We start from the raw sequence: 12,790 nt of genomic DNA, 5'->3' as shown, positions 1-12,790 counted from the left end.
AAAGTCTAAGTTATATGACCTGGACAAATTGGTAAAACCTAGTTTAAATGTATGAGAAAACAGTCATCTTAATGGGTTTGTTAACTGATTCAACCCTCTGTAAGGCAATTTTTCAGTGTGCATATACTTTGACCTAGCAAGGACACTACTGAAAATGTGTCATACGAATACACTAGCAAAAGTACGTCATGCTGAATGTGGTGGGGCATGTTGGTAATCCCAGCACTTGGGAGCCTGAGGCAGGAGATGTACAAGTTTGAAGCCAGCCTAGGCTACACAGCAAAACCCTCTGAGACACGAGGGCCTGTTAGGCAGGCCCTCTACCACTTAAGACACTGAACAGCATTTTTGTGTGATGGTTCTTGAACTATTTGCTCGGGTTGACCTTGAAGTGTGATCCACTTGAGCTTTGCCTCTAGAGTAGCTAGGATTTATAGGCATAAGCCATCAACACTTGGCTCCAACTCCTTTTTGTTTTAATTATTTTTCAGGTATTGTCTCCTGTTTTTTTGCTGGGGACTTGCCTCAGATGGGGATCTTCCTGCCTATGGTCTTCTATGTAGCTGCGATTAAGATCATAGGGAAATGCTACCACACCTGGCTTAATGACATGGAGACTCCCTAACTTTTTCCTGGGGCTGGCCTCAAACCAAGATCCTCTTGATCTCTACCTCTTTGAGTAGCTGGGAATACAGGCATGAGCCACCAAGCCTGGCTAAAAATAACTTCTTAATTAAAGGTAAAGAGGAATATCTACAACAGCCTATTATTCTACCAAGCTTATAGTAATACAAGAATCTGAGTGGTTAACAAGCAATGTTACTTCAAGATGACTGATTTAGTTAATATCAGATTTTTCTAGTTTCTAAAGTTTGGAGACAATTTGGTATGTCCATACTAAAAATCTTTCATAATTAAAAGTATTATTAATCCCCTTCCTTTACTCTACAAAGGATTTTAAAACTTTAATCCAGAACTTGAGAGGTAGAGCAGTGAGGGCACTTTCCTAGCATGCACGAAGTCTTGGCTTTGAGCCCCAGGACAGTAACCAACCAAACAACCTTTAATCCATCTAGTGACAGAATGATACATAAATGATATTTTATACCTCATGGTATTGATGTACATGTTTGCCATAGCAGAATTCATATTTCCACCAACCAACACCCTAAAGGAAAGAAAACATGTAAAATGTACAGAGAAAGGGGGACTGGGAGCTAATTTAACACTGTCACATGACAGTGTTGAAAACATATGTGACTTTTAGCTAGGTGCCAGTGGTTCATGCTATAATTACAGAATGGTAGCTATTCAGGAGGCAGAGACCAGAAGGATCACAGTTCAAAGCCAGCCTGGGCAAACAGTTCACAAGATCCTATCTCGAAAAAACCCTTCAGAAAAAAGGGCTGGTGGAGTGGCTCCAGGTGTAGGCCCTGAATTCAAACCCCAGTACTGCAAACAAACAAACAAACAAAAAAAACTGTATGTGACTTTTATAACTTTTTATTTTTGTGTGGGGTAGTAGGGTTTGAATTTAGGACTTCATGCTTTTGAGGCAAGCTTTCTGTGGCCTGAGCCATGCCTCTGGCCCTTTCTGCTGTTGGGAGATAGGGTCTTGCTTTTGCCTAGGCTGGCCTGGACAGCAATTCTTCTATTTTAGGCTTCTCATCATCGCTGGGATGATAGGCATTCCCCAACATGCACAGCTTTTTTCTGGTGAGATGGGAGTCTCACAAACTTTTTTGCCATCCAATCCTCCCAATCTCAGCTTCCCAAGTAGCTTGGGATGACAGTATGAACCACTATATCCAAATATTGGTTGAGACAGCAAATTTTTTTACCCAGGCTTGCCTCAAGCTGCAATTCTTCTGATCTTAGCCTCCCAAGTAAGGAGGATTACAGATGTGAGCCATCAGCACCTGACTTATAACTTACAATAATAATAGCATGGTTGAAAATTAAAAATCACTGGGAAATAATAAAAAGACAAATATAAAGAATTAACTGCTGCATTGTCTTGGTGAAGTAAACAAAAAATTGGACAAAAATTACACTTGTAAGTGTATTTCCTAGTAGTGTTAATGGTTGGGGCAAAATTTTACCTTTGCAGATGTTAATTCTACTTTGAATTTTTTTTTTTGATGGTATTGGGGTTTGAACTCAACTCCAGGGCCTACACCTTGAGCCATGCTGCCGGCCCTTTTTTTATGATGGGTTTTTTTGAGACAGAGTATCATGAACTATTTGCCTGGCTGGCTTCCAACCACGATCCTCCTGATATCTGCCTCCTGAGTAGCTAGGATTATAGGCGTGAGCCACCAGAGTCCGGCTCTAGTTTGAATTGCAATTACTACATACCAAAATGTAGGAAATACCATCCTTGATGCCCACTATAGCAATCAAGCAGAATCAAACATAACTGCCACATGAAAGGTCAAATTTTACCTTAGGAGTAGAGAATATAATGGCTATGAATGATAGAGATGTGGAGGTATGAGATTTCAGAGAGAAAATGTCCATTAGAATGGCAGGATCCTATCTTTCACTGTCGACAGAACCCTTCTTTTAGTGCTGCCAATGCCCACTGATTAAATAACTGCCAAGCAAAAGTTTTAAGATAAATTTTTAAACTGAAAGTTCACTTCTCACCCCATGAAAGCAGTACGAACCACTAAGGAACTCTTTTATGAGTTGGTCATCTGTCAGCTTGGATATGTGGGTTGTTCCAACAGTTACAACTGGCTGAGAGCCAATCGCAATAGGTTTGTGTATTGCTGGAAATCTCTCTTCTTTACTTGATTGCAAATCTTCCTAAAATTAAGCAGACATGTTCATGAGCATTTATGCCATTTTTTTCAGTTACGGCTTAAGCTGTTAGTTTTAAGCTGTAGAAAATTCAGAAACAAGGGCTGGTGGATGATAAAAAGCACATGCCTAGCAAGCATGAGGCCCTGAGTTCAAAGCCCCGGGCTGCCAAAAAAAAAAAAAAAAAAAAAAGAAAATTTGGAAAATAAACTTTCCACTTAATTTTTTGTGTTCTAATGAAATGGACTTTGTGATACTTACCGTATAGAGAAAGTGCTAAATAAGTGCTAGTTTCACCTACGGGTATGATGACCAGTCTGAACACCCAGGGACAATTTCCATCATATGTGTATGTATGTACGTGTGTATAATTTTTTGTGGTACTGGAGTTTGATCTTAGGACCTCGTACTTCCTAGGCAGATGCTCTTATCACTTGAGCCATGCCTCAAGACTATCCATAATATACTTTGTCTTATTACTCTTATTAAGTACTTTGATACTTGTTATGCTTTCTTTCCCTACATTTAGCTTAATGAAGGATAAAGAAAGGATAACAAGTAGGATAAAGAGGAGTGAGCAGGAATGAATATGAGTATTAGTTATAATTATTAACATGTAGTAGAACCTTGTTGCTGCCTTGGAGGAAGGAACCTGAAATTTCATAGAGGAGATTCAGGTAATTGGTACAGGGAACAAAAGACTCACAAAGAAAGAGGTGGTTCTAGCCAACTTAGACCAAGTATTGAAATATGAAGACTTGACAAATAGAGAACCCCTGATCAATTTTGAAACATGACAGTAATTTGTGTATATGCTTTGTATTTGTGTATGTGTGTGTGTGTATACATACATACATATATATATACACACACACATATATGTGTATATATATATATATATATATATATGCATATATATATATACACACACACACATGGGGACTTGAGGAAGATGTAGGAGCAAAGATGTGGGACTTTAATATATAAAACTAAAGAGATAAGCTGGCAGTATATGGTGGGAAACAACAGCTAAGAGATTTAGACATTAACTTATGGATATTAAGCAAAGGTATGCTGTGATTTTTTTATTTGTCTTTTTGAGACAAGTTCATACTATGTAGCCCAGGCTGTTCTCCAATTTGTGATCCTTCTGTGTCAGCCTTCTAGAATTACAGGCCAGCACTATCACACCTGGTCTGTGAAGCATTTTGACTAACCTTTATTATTATTATTATTTTTTGAGTGGGACTGGGGTTTGAACTCACCTCCAATTCATTTTGGTCTGGTTACTTTGGAGATAGGGTCTTGTGAACTACTTGCCCAGGCTGGCCTTGAATGGTGGTGGTCTTCCCACTCTCAGCCTCCCAAGTAGCTAGGATTATAGGTATGAGCCACACATGCCTGGTTCTAAACTAACTTTTAAATACCTGTCAGTACTTAGATCACTACTAAAGAGAATACCAGAAGAGAATTCCAGTTCAAATCTTTTAATACAGCACTCCAAATCAAACTGTGGAATTAATGTTAAGATCACTTTTTCCTCTTAGAGATTGACCACGTTGGTCAAAGCATCCAATGAGTCTGGCAATACTTTTGCAAGAAGTATGTAAGAGGAAGGGAAGAAATATGCCTTGCAGCTAAGTATTAGTTAATTAACCATTCAGTACCACAGCATGCCAGGCATTATGTAAGCAGCTGGAAACCCCAAAGTAAAGAAAGCATCATTTCTTCTGCCCTCCAGTTTAATGTAATAACCATACATAAAGCAACCAGTTCCCCTCCACCCCATGTAAGTGCCATAGTAAAGAACTGAATAAAACACAAGACCACAGAAGTGAAACACTTCTCTCTAATCCTGTTTGGAAATCCTGGCTCATTTCCAAAATATGTGACACTGGAATTACGTCTTCTAGCATAAACACAAGTTATGAGGTGAAAAGGAAGAGGGGGCAAGGCAATAGAAGAAGAAGAAGAAAAGCATATATTCAAAGGTAAGGAAGCCAGAAAGAACATGGTCCTTTTAGGAAGCTCTAAGTTGTTCAAAACAGCTGAAATAAAGGGAGTGGTAATGGAAGATAAGAATGAAGCCAGATCACAAAGGGCCTGGATTCCATAAGCAATGATCATGTTCTCCACCAAAGGATTAAATAATCAAATGCTCATTTTAGAAACCACATTTTATCAGCTGTTCGGGAAGGATTAGTAAGGGGATTTATGTCAGTTTCTGGCCCTAGGAAATAATGAGGTCCTGAACTATTGATGGGACAGATTTGAAAAGCATTTAGAAGATAACACTGATAGCAAATGAAGAGACAGGTAAGAAAAATGACTTAAGTTTCTGACTTGGTCAATTGGCCAAAACATAGTGCTTTAAAAGCATTGGGGAAGGTAAGAAAAGGGTTAGTGTGAAGTAGAAAAAATGGTGAGTGTGAGATGACTGAAAAGGTATATGGCTATGTCCAACAGGCAGACAGCAAGGAAGACAGTGCATAAATGGGGGAAGCAGCATATAGAAGTGGTTAAAAAGCAGCAAGGAACTGAGGAATAAAGTGTTAGGAGGTAGAGAGGCTTAGCTGGGACTACTTAAAACTCAGATTAACTATCATGAATAGGATGTTAAACTTAAAAATATGAAATTATGACTATAAGAGAATTCTAAAAGTAGTTTCCAAAAAGTATAAGAAAAAGAACTGAAATTATGAGAAGAATTAGAACTTAAAATTTTTAGTCAATGAAATAAATTGCTACTACTGCACTATTTTTATTTTTTTTTCCACAGTACTGGAGTTTCAACTCAGGTCCTCACCCTTGCTAGGTAGGCACTTTACCACTTGGGCCACTCCTCCAGCCCATGTACTATAGAAGTCTTTAAAAAATTGCTGTATTTTCTGAAATCTGAAACATGAAAAGTGAGAAAGTACCCCTAGATAATTCTCATACCTCTTTATTTCTTCTAAAAGGCACTCGTAGTATTTCTTCCTGTTGTTCCAACTGTCTCAGTGTGAGGGGTTTAAATGGAGATCCTGGCAGTGATTGGCAAAATATGTCATTCACAGGAGATGCTCTGAACCTATTCATCAAGAACAAAGCATTAAAGCTAAGCATATAACACATAGAAGCATGTGTGCATTGTATGTTTAAAATATTAAATGCACATCCTACCTATATTTAGGATGATTGCACAAGAGTGGTGTCAAAATGACAACTTCATATTCACAAGTTGTAACTTCAGCTACTGAAAGAATTTCATGCTTAGATTCAGGATGACATATGTACATCACAGTACTTGATCTGGGCCGGTTCTGTTTCAAACTACAAGGTGTACCATTTCCCATTCCCACAGGATAGTAGGGTGTCATCTGACCTTCGATATTTTTAGTGGGAATCTTAAAAAAAAAGTATAAGACAGACTTTTCATTAGAAAATGAGGTGGTATTGGGGATGGGGGAATAATTTATTATTCTGGAAGGAAGAAAACTACATTTTATTTATAAACAGAAAAGCAACATTTCTGTAGTAAAGTCCACTCTGAATGTTTTGATTCCTAGACCAAACTTGTATTTTGAACTAGTGTTAACATATCAGAAAAGAAAATTATAATTTGATGTTAAAATTAAGATGTTAAGTCATTTGTATAAGAGGGCTATGAGATCTTGATTAATATGAATTATTCTTCAATAGTTCAAAAGGAAGAGAACTTACTATACTGGGCTGCTTTGGGCTTTCTTCATTAAACTCTCAGTGCATGGCTGTTTAGTTTAAATTCAACAAGTCTGAAGGCTGATTTATCAAAAAGTAGGGCAAGATAATAAAACAGTATGTTCTAAACAGGAATCTAAATATAGTACTGGTACATCTATCAAACTGGTTACTCTTCTGTTATTAACAGCACATACTTTTCAGTATAAAACTTCTACATCAATCAGTTCAAGTCTAGCAAATGGAGAATTAAGAAATTTTCATGAAATGGGGGAATAAGGGATATACCTGAAGAGACAAGGATTATTATTAGGGAGTTAGCTGCTATGATTTTCTCTATGTAAACACAAACACAAATCTGATGTATGAGCTTTAAAAAGATATTGTTAACACCTCTGGGCAAGCTGTTTGGAAGCAGGCATTTCATCTTGTATCACTTTTGTACCCTGTCAGTGTCATGTCCAAAACTTGGCAATAAGTAAGTGGTTCCTGGGAAAAATATTTTGAGATTTCCTTGTATATTTCTATACTATTGTTTGAAATAAGAAAATCCTGGGTTCCAAGCTTTGGATTTACTAGCTTTATGAGTGATTAAATTTCAGTATTTGTTATTTATAAAAATAGAATAATAAATACTCAAAGATTGTTGGGAGAATTAAACATTAACCTGGAAATAACTGCATATACACTGGGGCTCATTCAATGTTAGTTTCCTTCCCTTTCCCTTCTCCTTTTCTCTCTCTCTCTTTTTTGAATCCAGGGCCTTGCCTTGTGCTCTACCACTTGAACCATACCGCTAGTCTCATTTTGATTTCCTGCCATCTTGCTATTCTCAGAGTCATAGTAAGCAAGTATTTTATCTCAAAGGTAGTTCACAAAATTAAAATCTTTGAAAATAGCAATTCTATATGTGTCTGTACTTAGCTTATTAATTGCTCCAAAATCTCCCTGTTATGCTATAAGCATCCCTCCTAAGTAATTTTCAAGGTCATTTCCATTTCATTTCTTACTTCTAATAAAAGTATCACTACGTTATTAAGCCCTTTGTAGAAATACCCTCTATCAATAAGTTATTCAAACTCTATGGAAATTCTTAGGATTCAAAAAGCACACTCTGAACTGTATGAGTATTTACAAATTGTGGTTAGGTATCTTGAGAATCATTCTTTTTAAGCAATCCTTTTTTTTTTTTTTTTTTTGCTATTATTTAATAAATACTTATGAAGTGCCTATATTATGTATGGCCCTATGCTTTGCACTGTGGGACAATGAGATAAAAAGGTAGTTCTGACTTTTAAGATGTTTGTAGTCTGGTAGCTTGTTATTTACTAATACAGTTTATCTGTTTTACTATAGGAGAGGGTAGCAAATGAGAAAAAAAATGCAAAAGCTCTTACTACAATTGTTTCCAATACTAAACAGAGAGAACCACTAAGTACTGAAGTGACATAATGATTATTACAGAATAGATGCATAATTAATAGATTTATTATGATTTTAAAAGTAAATAGAAGAATCACAATGTAACTTTTCACAGAAAAACCAAATATACTGTAAATTTTCTTTGACCCAGTCCTATAATTTAATGCCTTACTAATGATGTAATAGTGAAAAAATTAACGTCTGTCACATACCTCATTTGATTTTTCCTTTTCTTCTGCTTCTCGTTCTGTAGAGTAACATAAAAGAAAGGTAAGTGTGTAAAGAATGATCAGTGACATATACAAGATACACACGGCTAAGTTTTCAACTATCTTTGTAACCTTAAACTGTTTTTTTGTGGTGCTGGGGCTTGAACTCAGGGCCTACACCTTGAGCCACTCCAACCAGCCTTTTTTTGTGTTGAGTTTTTTCAAGAATGGGTCTCAATTCATTAAAGAGATTGAAAAATCTACCGTGAAATTCATATGGAAACACAGAAAACCATGAATAGCCAAGGCAATACTCAGTCAAAAGAACAATGCAGGAGGTATCACAATACCTGACTTCAAACTATATTACAAAGCAATAACAATAAAACAGCATGGTACTGGCACAAAAACAGACATGAAGACCAGTGGAACAGAACAGAGGACCCAGATATGAAGCCACACAACTATAACCAACTTGTCTTTGACAAAGGAGCTAAAAATATACGATGGAGAAATAGCAGCCTCTTCAACAAAAACTGCTGGGAAAACTGGTTAGCAGTCTGCAAAAAACTGAAACTAGATCCATGTATATCACCCTATACCAAGATTAACTCAAAATGGATCAAGGATCTTAATATCAGACCACAAACTCTAAAGTTGATATAGAAAGAGTAGGAAATACTCTGGAGTTAGTAGGTATAGGTAAGAACTTTCTCAATGAAACCCCAGCAGCACAGCAACTAAGAGACAGCATAGATAAATGGGACTTCATAAAACTAAAAAGCTTCTGTTCATCAAAAGAAATGGTCTCTAAACTGAAGAGAACACCCACAGAGTGGGAGAAAATATTTGCCAGCTATACATCAGACAAAGGACTGATAACCAGAATATATAGGGAACTTAAAAAACTAAATTCTCCCAAAACTAATGAACCAATAAAGAAATGGGCAAGTGAACTAAACAGAACTTTCTCAAAAGAAGAAATTCAAATGGCCAGAAAACTCATGAAAAAATGCTCACCATCTCTAGCAATAAAGGAAATGCAAATTAAAACCATGCTAAGATTCCACCTCACCCGTTAGAATAGCCATCATTAGCAACACCACCAACAACAGGTGTTGGCGAGGATGCGGGGAAAAAGGAACCCTCTTACACTGTTGCTGGGAATGTAAACTAGTACAACCACTCTGGAAAAATATTTGGAGGCTACTTAAAAAGCTGACATCGATCTACCATTTGATCCAGCAATACCACTCTTGGGGATATACCCAAAAGACTGTGACACAGGTTACTCCAGAGGCACCTGCACACCCATGTTTATTGCAGCACTATTCACAATAGCCAAGTTATGGAAACAGCCAAGATGCCCCACCACTGACGAATGGATTAAGAAAATGTGGTATCTATACACAATGGAATTTTATGCAGCCATGAAGAAGAACGAAATGTTATCATTTGCTGGTAAATGGATGGAATTGGAGAACATCATTCTGAGTGAGGTTAGCCTGGCCCAAAAGACCAAAAATCTTATGTTCTCCCTCATATGTGGACATTAGATCAAGGGCAAACACAACAATGGGACTGGACTTTGAGCACATGATAAAAGCGAGAGCACACAAGGGAGGGGTGAGGATAGGTATGACACCTAAAAAATTAGCTAGCATTTGTTGCCCTTAACGCAGAGAAACTAAAGCAGATACCTTAAAAGCAACTGAGGCCAATAGGAAAAGGGGACCAGGAACTAGAGAAAAGGTTAGATCAAAAAGAATTAACCTAGAAGGTAACACACACACACAGGAAATTAATGAGAGTCAACTCCCTGTATAGCTATCCTTATCTCAACCAGCAAAAACCCTTGTTCCTTCCTATTATTGCTTATACTCTCTCTACAACAAAATTAGAAATAAGGGCAAAATAGTTTCTGCTGGGTATTGAGGGGGTTGGGGGGAGAGGGAGGAGGCAGAGTGGGTGGTAAGGGAGGGTGTGGGGGCAGGGGGGAGAAATGACCCAAGCATTGTATGCACATATGAATAAAAAAAAAAAAAAAAAAAAAAAGGAATGGGTCTTGTGAACCATTTGCCCAGGATGGCTTTGAACTGTGATCTTCTTAATCTGTCTCCTAAGTAGCTAGAATTACAGGCATGACACTGGTACCCGACCTTAAACTTCTTTCTAAAGAAGATTCAAAACATGCATATGATTTTTGTCTTTGTACTTTTTTTGTAGTAGGGAGCAGTGTTGGGTATTGAACCCAAGATTTCATGTATGCTAGGCAAGTGTTTTATCACTGAGCTATACCCACAGCCTTGTCTTACTAATTTTAAAGTTACTATTCTTGAAACAATGTGTTAAAAGGCAGTCACATTTAATCTTTACATCTTATTATTTATTTTTTTTATAGTGGCACTAGGGTTTGAACTCAGGGCCTAATGCTTCTAGACAGGTGCTCTTACTCCTTGAGTCACTCTGCTAGCCTAATCTTTACATCTTTACCTAGGAAATATCCTATTTCACAAATAAAAACTATTTCTTTGGAAATATCTTAGTGAAATGTTGAATCTTAAATTAATTGACCAGTTTGGGTAATGTATAGGTTAACACACATTTTTCACCATTGGAAGGATACATCTATTTCCATATATAAAATTTCTGCTTAAATCAAGCAAAAGACGAACACTATATAAATATAACACTAACGTATATATTCTAACAGATTTATAAAACTTCATTAATAAGTAGAAAAAAAGCGTAACATATTCCAAAGCAGGAAATAATGAACACAAAGGCTTCTTTAAAAAATATTTTCTAAAGGAAAGTTCAGAAACTTATTTTAGTGTTTTAAAATTCACATTCTCTGTGAGTCAATGCCCTGTATAGCTATCTTTATCTCAACCAGCAAAACCCCTTGTTCCTTCCTATTATTGCTTATACTCTCTCTACAACAAAATTAGAGATAAGGGCAAAATAGTTTCTGCTGGGTAGTGAGGGGGGGAGTGGGAGGGGGTGGAGTGGGTGGTAAGGGAGAGGGTGGGGGCAGGGGGGAGAAATAAACCAAGCCTTGTATGCACATATGAATAATAAAAGAAAAATGAAAAAAAAAATAAAATAAAATAAAAGTCCTAAAGAAACAAAAAAAAAAAAAAAAAAAAAAAAAAAAAAAAAATTCACATTCTCCAAGAAAATTTCTTAAATTTCAATTTGAACATAAATGTTAAAACAAATTCCAACATTAGTATCAAAGCACTTTGTAGAGACTAACCTTTTTCAGACAGGAGGTTCTTAGCCAACATATTCCCAAGGTAGTACTCATGAATATTTACTTTCTATATAAAAAAAATACAGTTAAGCACTTTGTAAATACATTTTCAAGGTTACAACATTAAAACTACCAATTTCATTATGAAATATCTCATTTTATAAGGTTCTACACTTTATATTTTTAAGAAAAACATACCTGACCAGTTTCTTTCTCTTCATGGTACTGTCGAATGTGTTTTCCATGACATACTTCATAAGTCCAGTAAGATTCAATCTAAGAAAGATAAACATATTTAAATATGCAAAAGCCATATAATTCAAGTACATGACTTTTTGGTATTTCGTGGGTTTTTTGGGTGGTACTGGGGTTTGAACTCAGGGCCTCCTGCTTGCTAGGCAGGCATACTACCACGCGAGCCACTCTACCAGCCTTGCTATTTTGAATAGATTTCCCCAAAATTTATAGTGATCTTTCATTAAATGATACTTATTCTTCACAAAAAGGTGAAACTTCTGAAGTCTATTCATTGTTTTTGTTGATTAGTCATGTGAGAATTTTGTGAAGGAAACAGGGCTAGAATAGACTGGGGTCTGTAATAACTATCTAGCTTAACGATAATTTTCTACACAGCTTAAAAAATAACAATTGACATTTTTAATTAAAATTCTATAATGCAAGGAAACTTTCTTTTGAACTGAAAGACATTCAGAGTCGCTTGGTAAATTATATGATATTGCTATTTTTGAGTGTCTTTTGCATATACTATACAAGAATTTAAATGAACAAAATACTATTAAGCAATAACTTAGATTTGCATCTAACTTAAAATTTGATACAACATATAAAGTGAGAAGAAATGCAGAAGTAATTTTAAGGTTCTAGTGGGTGCTGGAAATTTATTTTGCTGTTATCAAATGAACATAAAATACATACTCTGTAGGAACAACTGCTTTGTTTAAATAGTGGTTCCAAAAGCTCTCTTGGATTTGGGCCTTTATAATCCTTTTCTTCTTCCTAAAAAGGAACTGGAGTTTAATACATACAATTTTTTTTAGAACTTCACCCATCTCTACTGTTTGGGATTAACTCACGGGTATTGTATCACGATGCTTGGACATAAGAGCTGAAAAAACATCAAAACCTTTAACAAGATCCTATGGTATGACACTTCTTTCAAATGAGTTGAAATGTAAAATATGGAACCACAGAATAATCTTCCATGGTGTCCATTCTTTCTTTCTTTCTTTTAAAGTTTTTAATTATCAGTTTTCTGAACAATTCTTATCAACCTATTTCAGAATTTTTAAATGTCTATACAAAAACAAATTTTAGTTATGAAAGTCTTAGAATGGTTGATTTATACACTACACTGAAAAGGTATTTTTCTTTTTTTGGT

The 12,790-nt window shown here is 36.1% G+C and overlaps 1 protein-coding gene across 2 annotated transcripts in view; it reads right to left on the bottom strand.

The window, feature by feature from the left end:
- Positions 1-12,790, bottom strand: part of Erlec1 (endoplasmic reticulum lectin 1) — a 29,472-nt gene that overhangs the window by 8,014 nt on the left and 8,668 nt on the right. Inside the window, exons 3-10 of one of the 2 annotated variants that reach the window (XM_020168575.2) lie at positions 12,328-12,408; positions 11,590-11,667; positions 11,395-11,458; positions 8,139-8,173; positions 5,968-6,191; positions 5,746-5,875; positions 2,650-2,811; positions 1,109-1,168 (exon numbers count right to left, since the gene is read on the bottom strand). In XM_020168575.2, coding sequence (XP_020024164.1) covers positions 1,109-1,168; positions 2,650-2,811; positions 5,746-5,875; positions 5,968-6,191; positions 8,139-8,173; positions 11,395-11,458; positions 11,590-11,667; positions 12,328-12,408 — 834 coding nt within the window. The remainder of the gene's footprint in view (positions 1-1,108; positions 1,169-2,649; positions 2,812-5,745; positions 5,876-5,967; positions 6,192-8,138; positions 8,174-11,394; positions 11,459-11,589; positions 11,668-12,327; positions 12,409-12,790) is intronic. The other variant, XM_020168576.2, reaches the window with a different exon arrangement.

This window comes from Castor canadensis, chromosome 12, assembly GCF_047511655.1.
Source record: "Castor canadensis chromosome 12, mCasCan1.hap1v2, whole genome shotgun sequence".
NCBI classification, from domain to species: Eukaryota; Metazoa; Chordata; class Mammalia; order Rodentia; family Castoridae; genus Castor; species Castor canadensis.
Note: the sequence above shows the minus strand (reverse complement) of the source record. Positions and strands in the feature narration are given on the sequence as shown.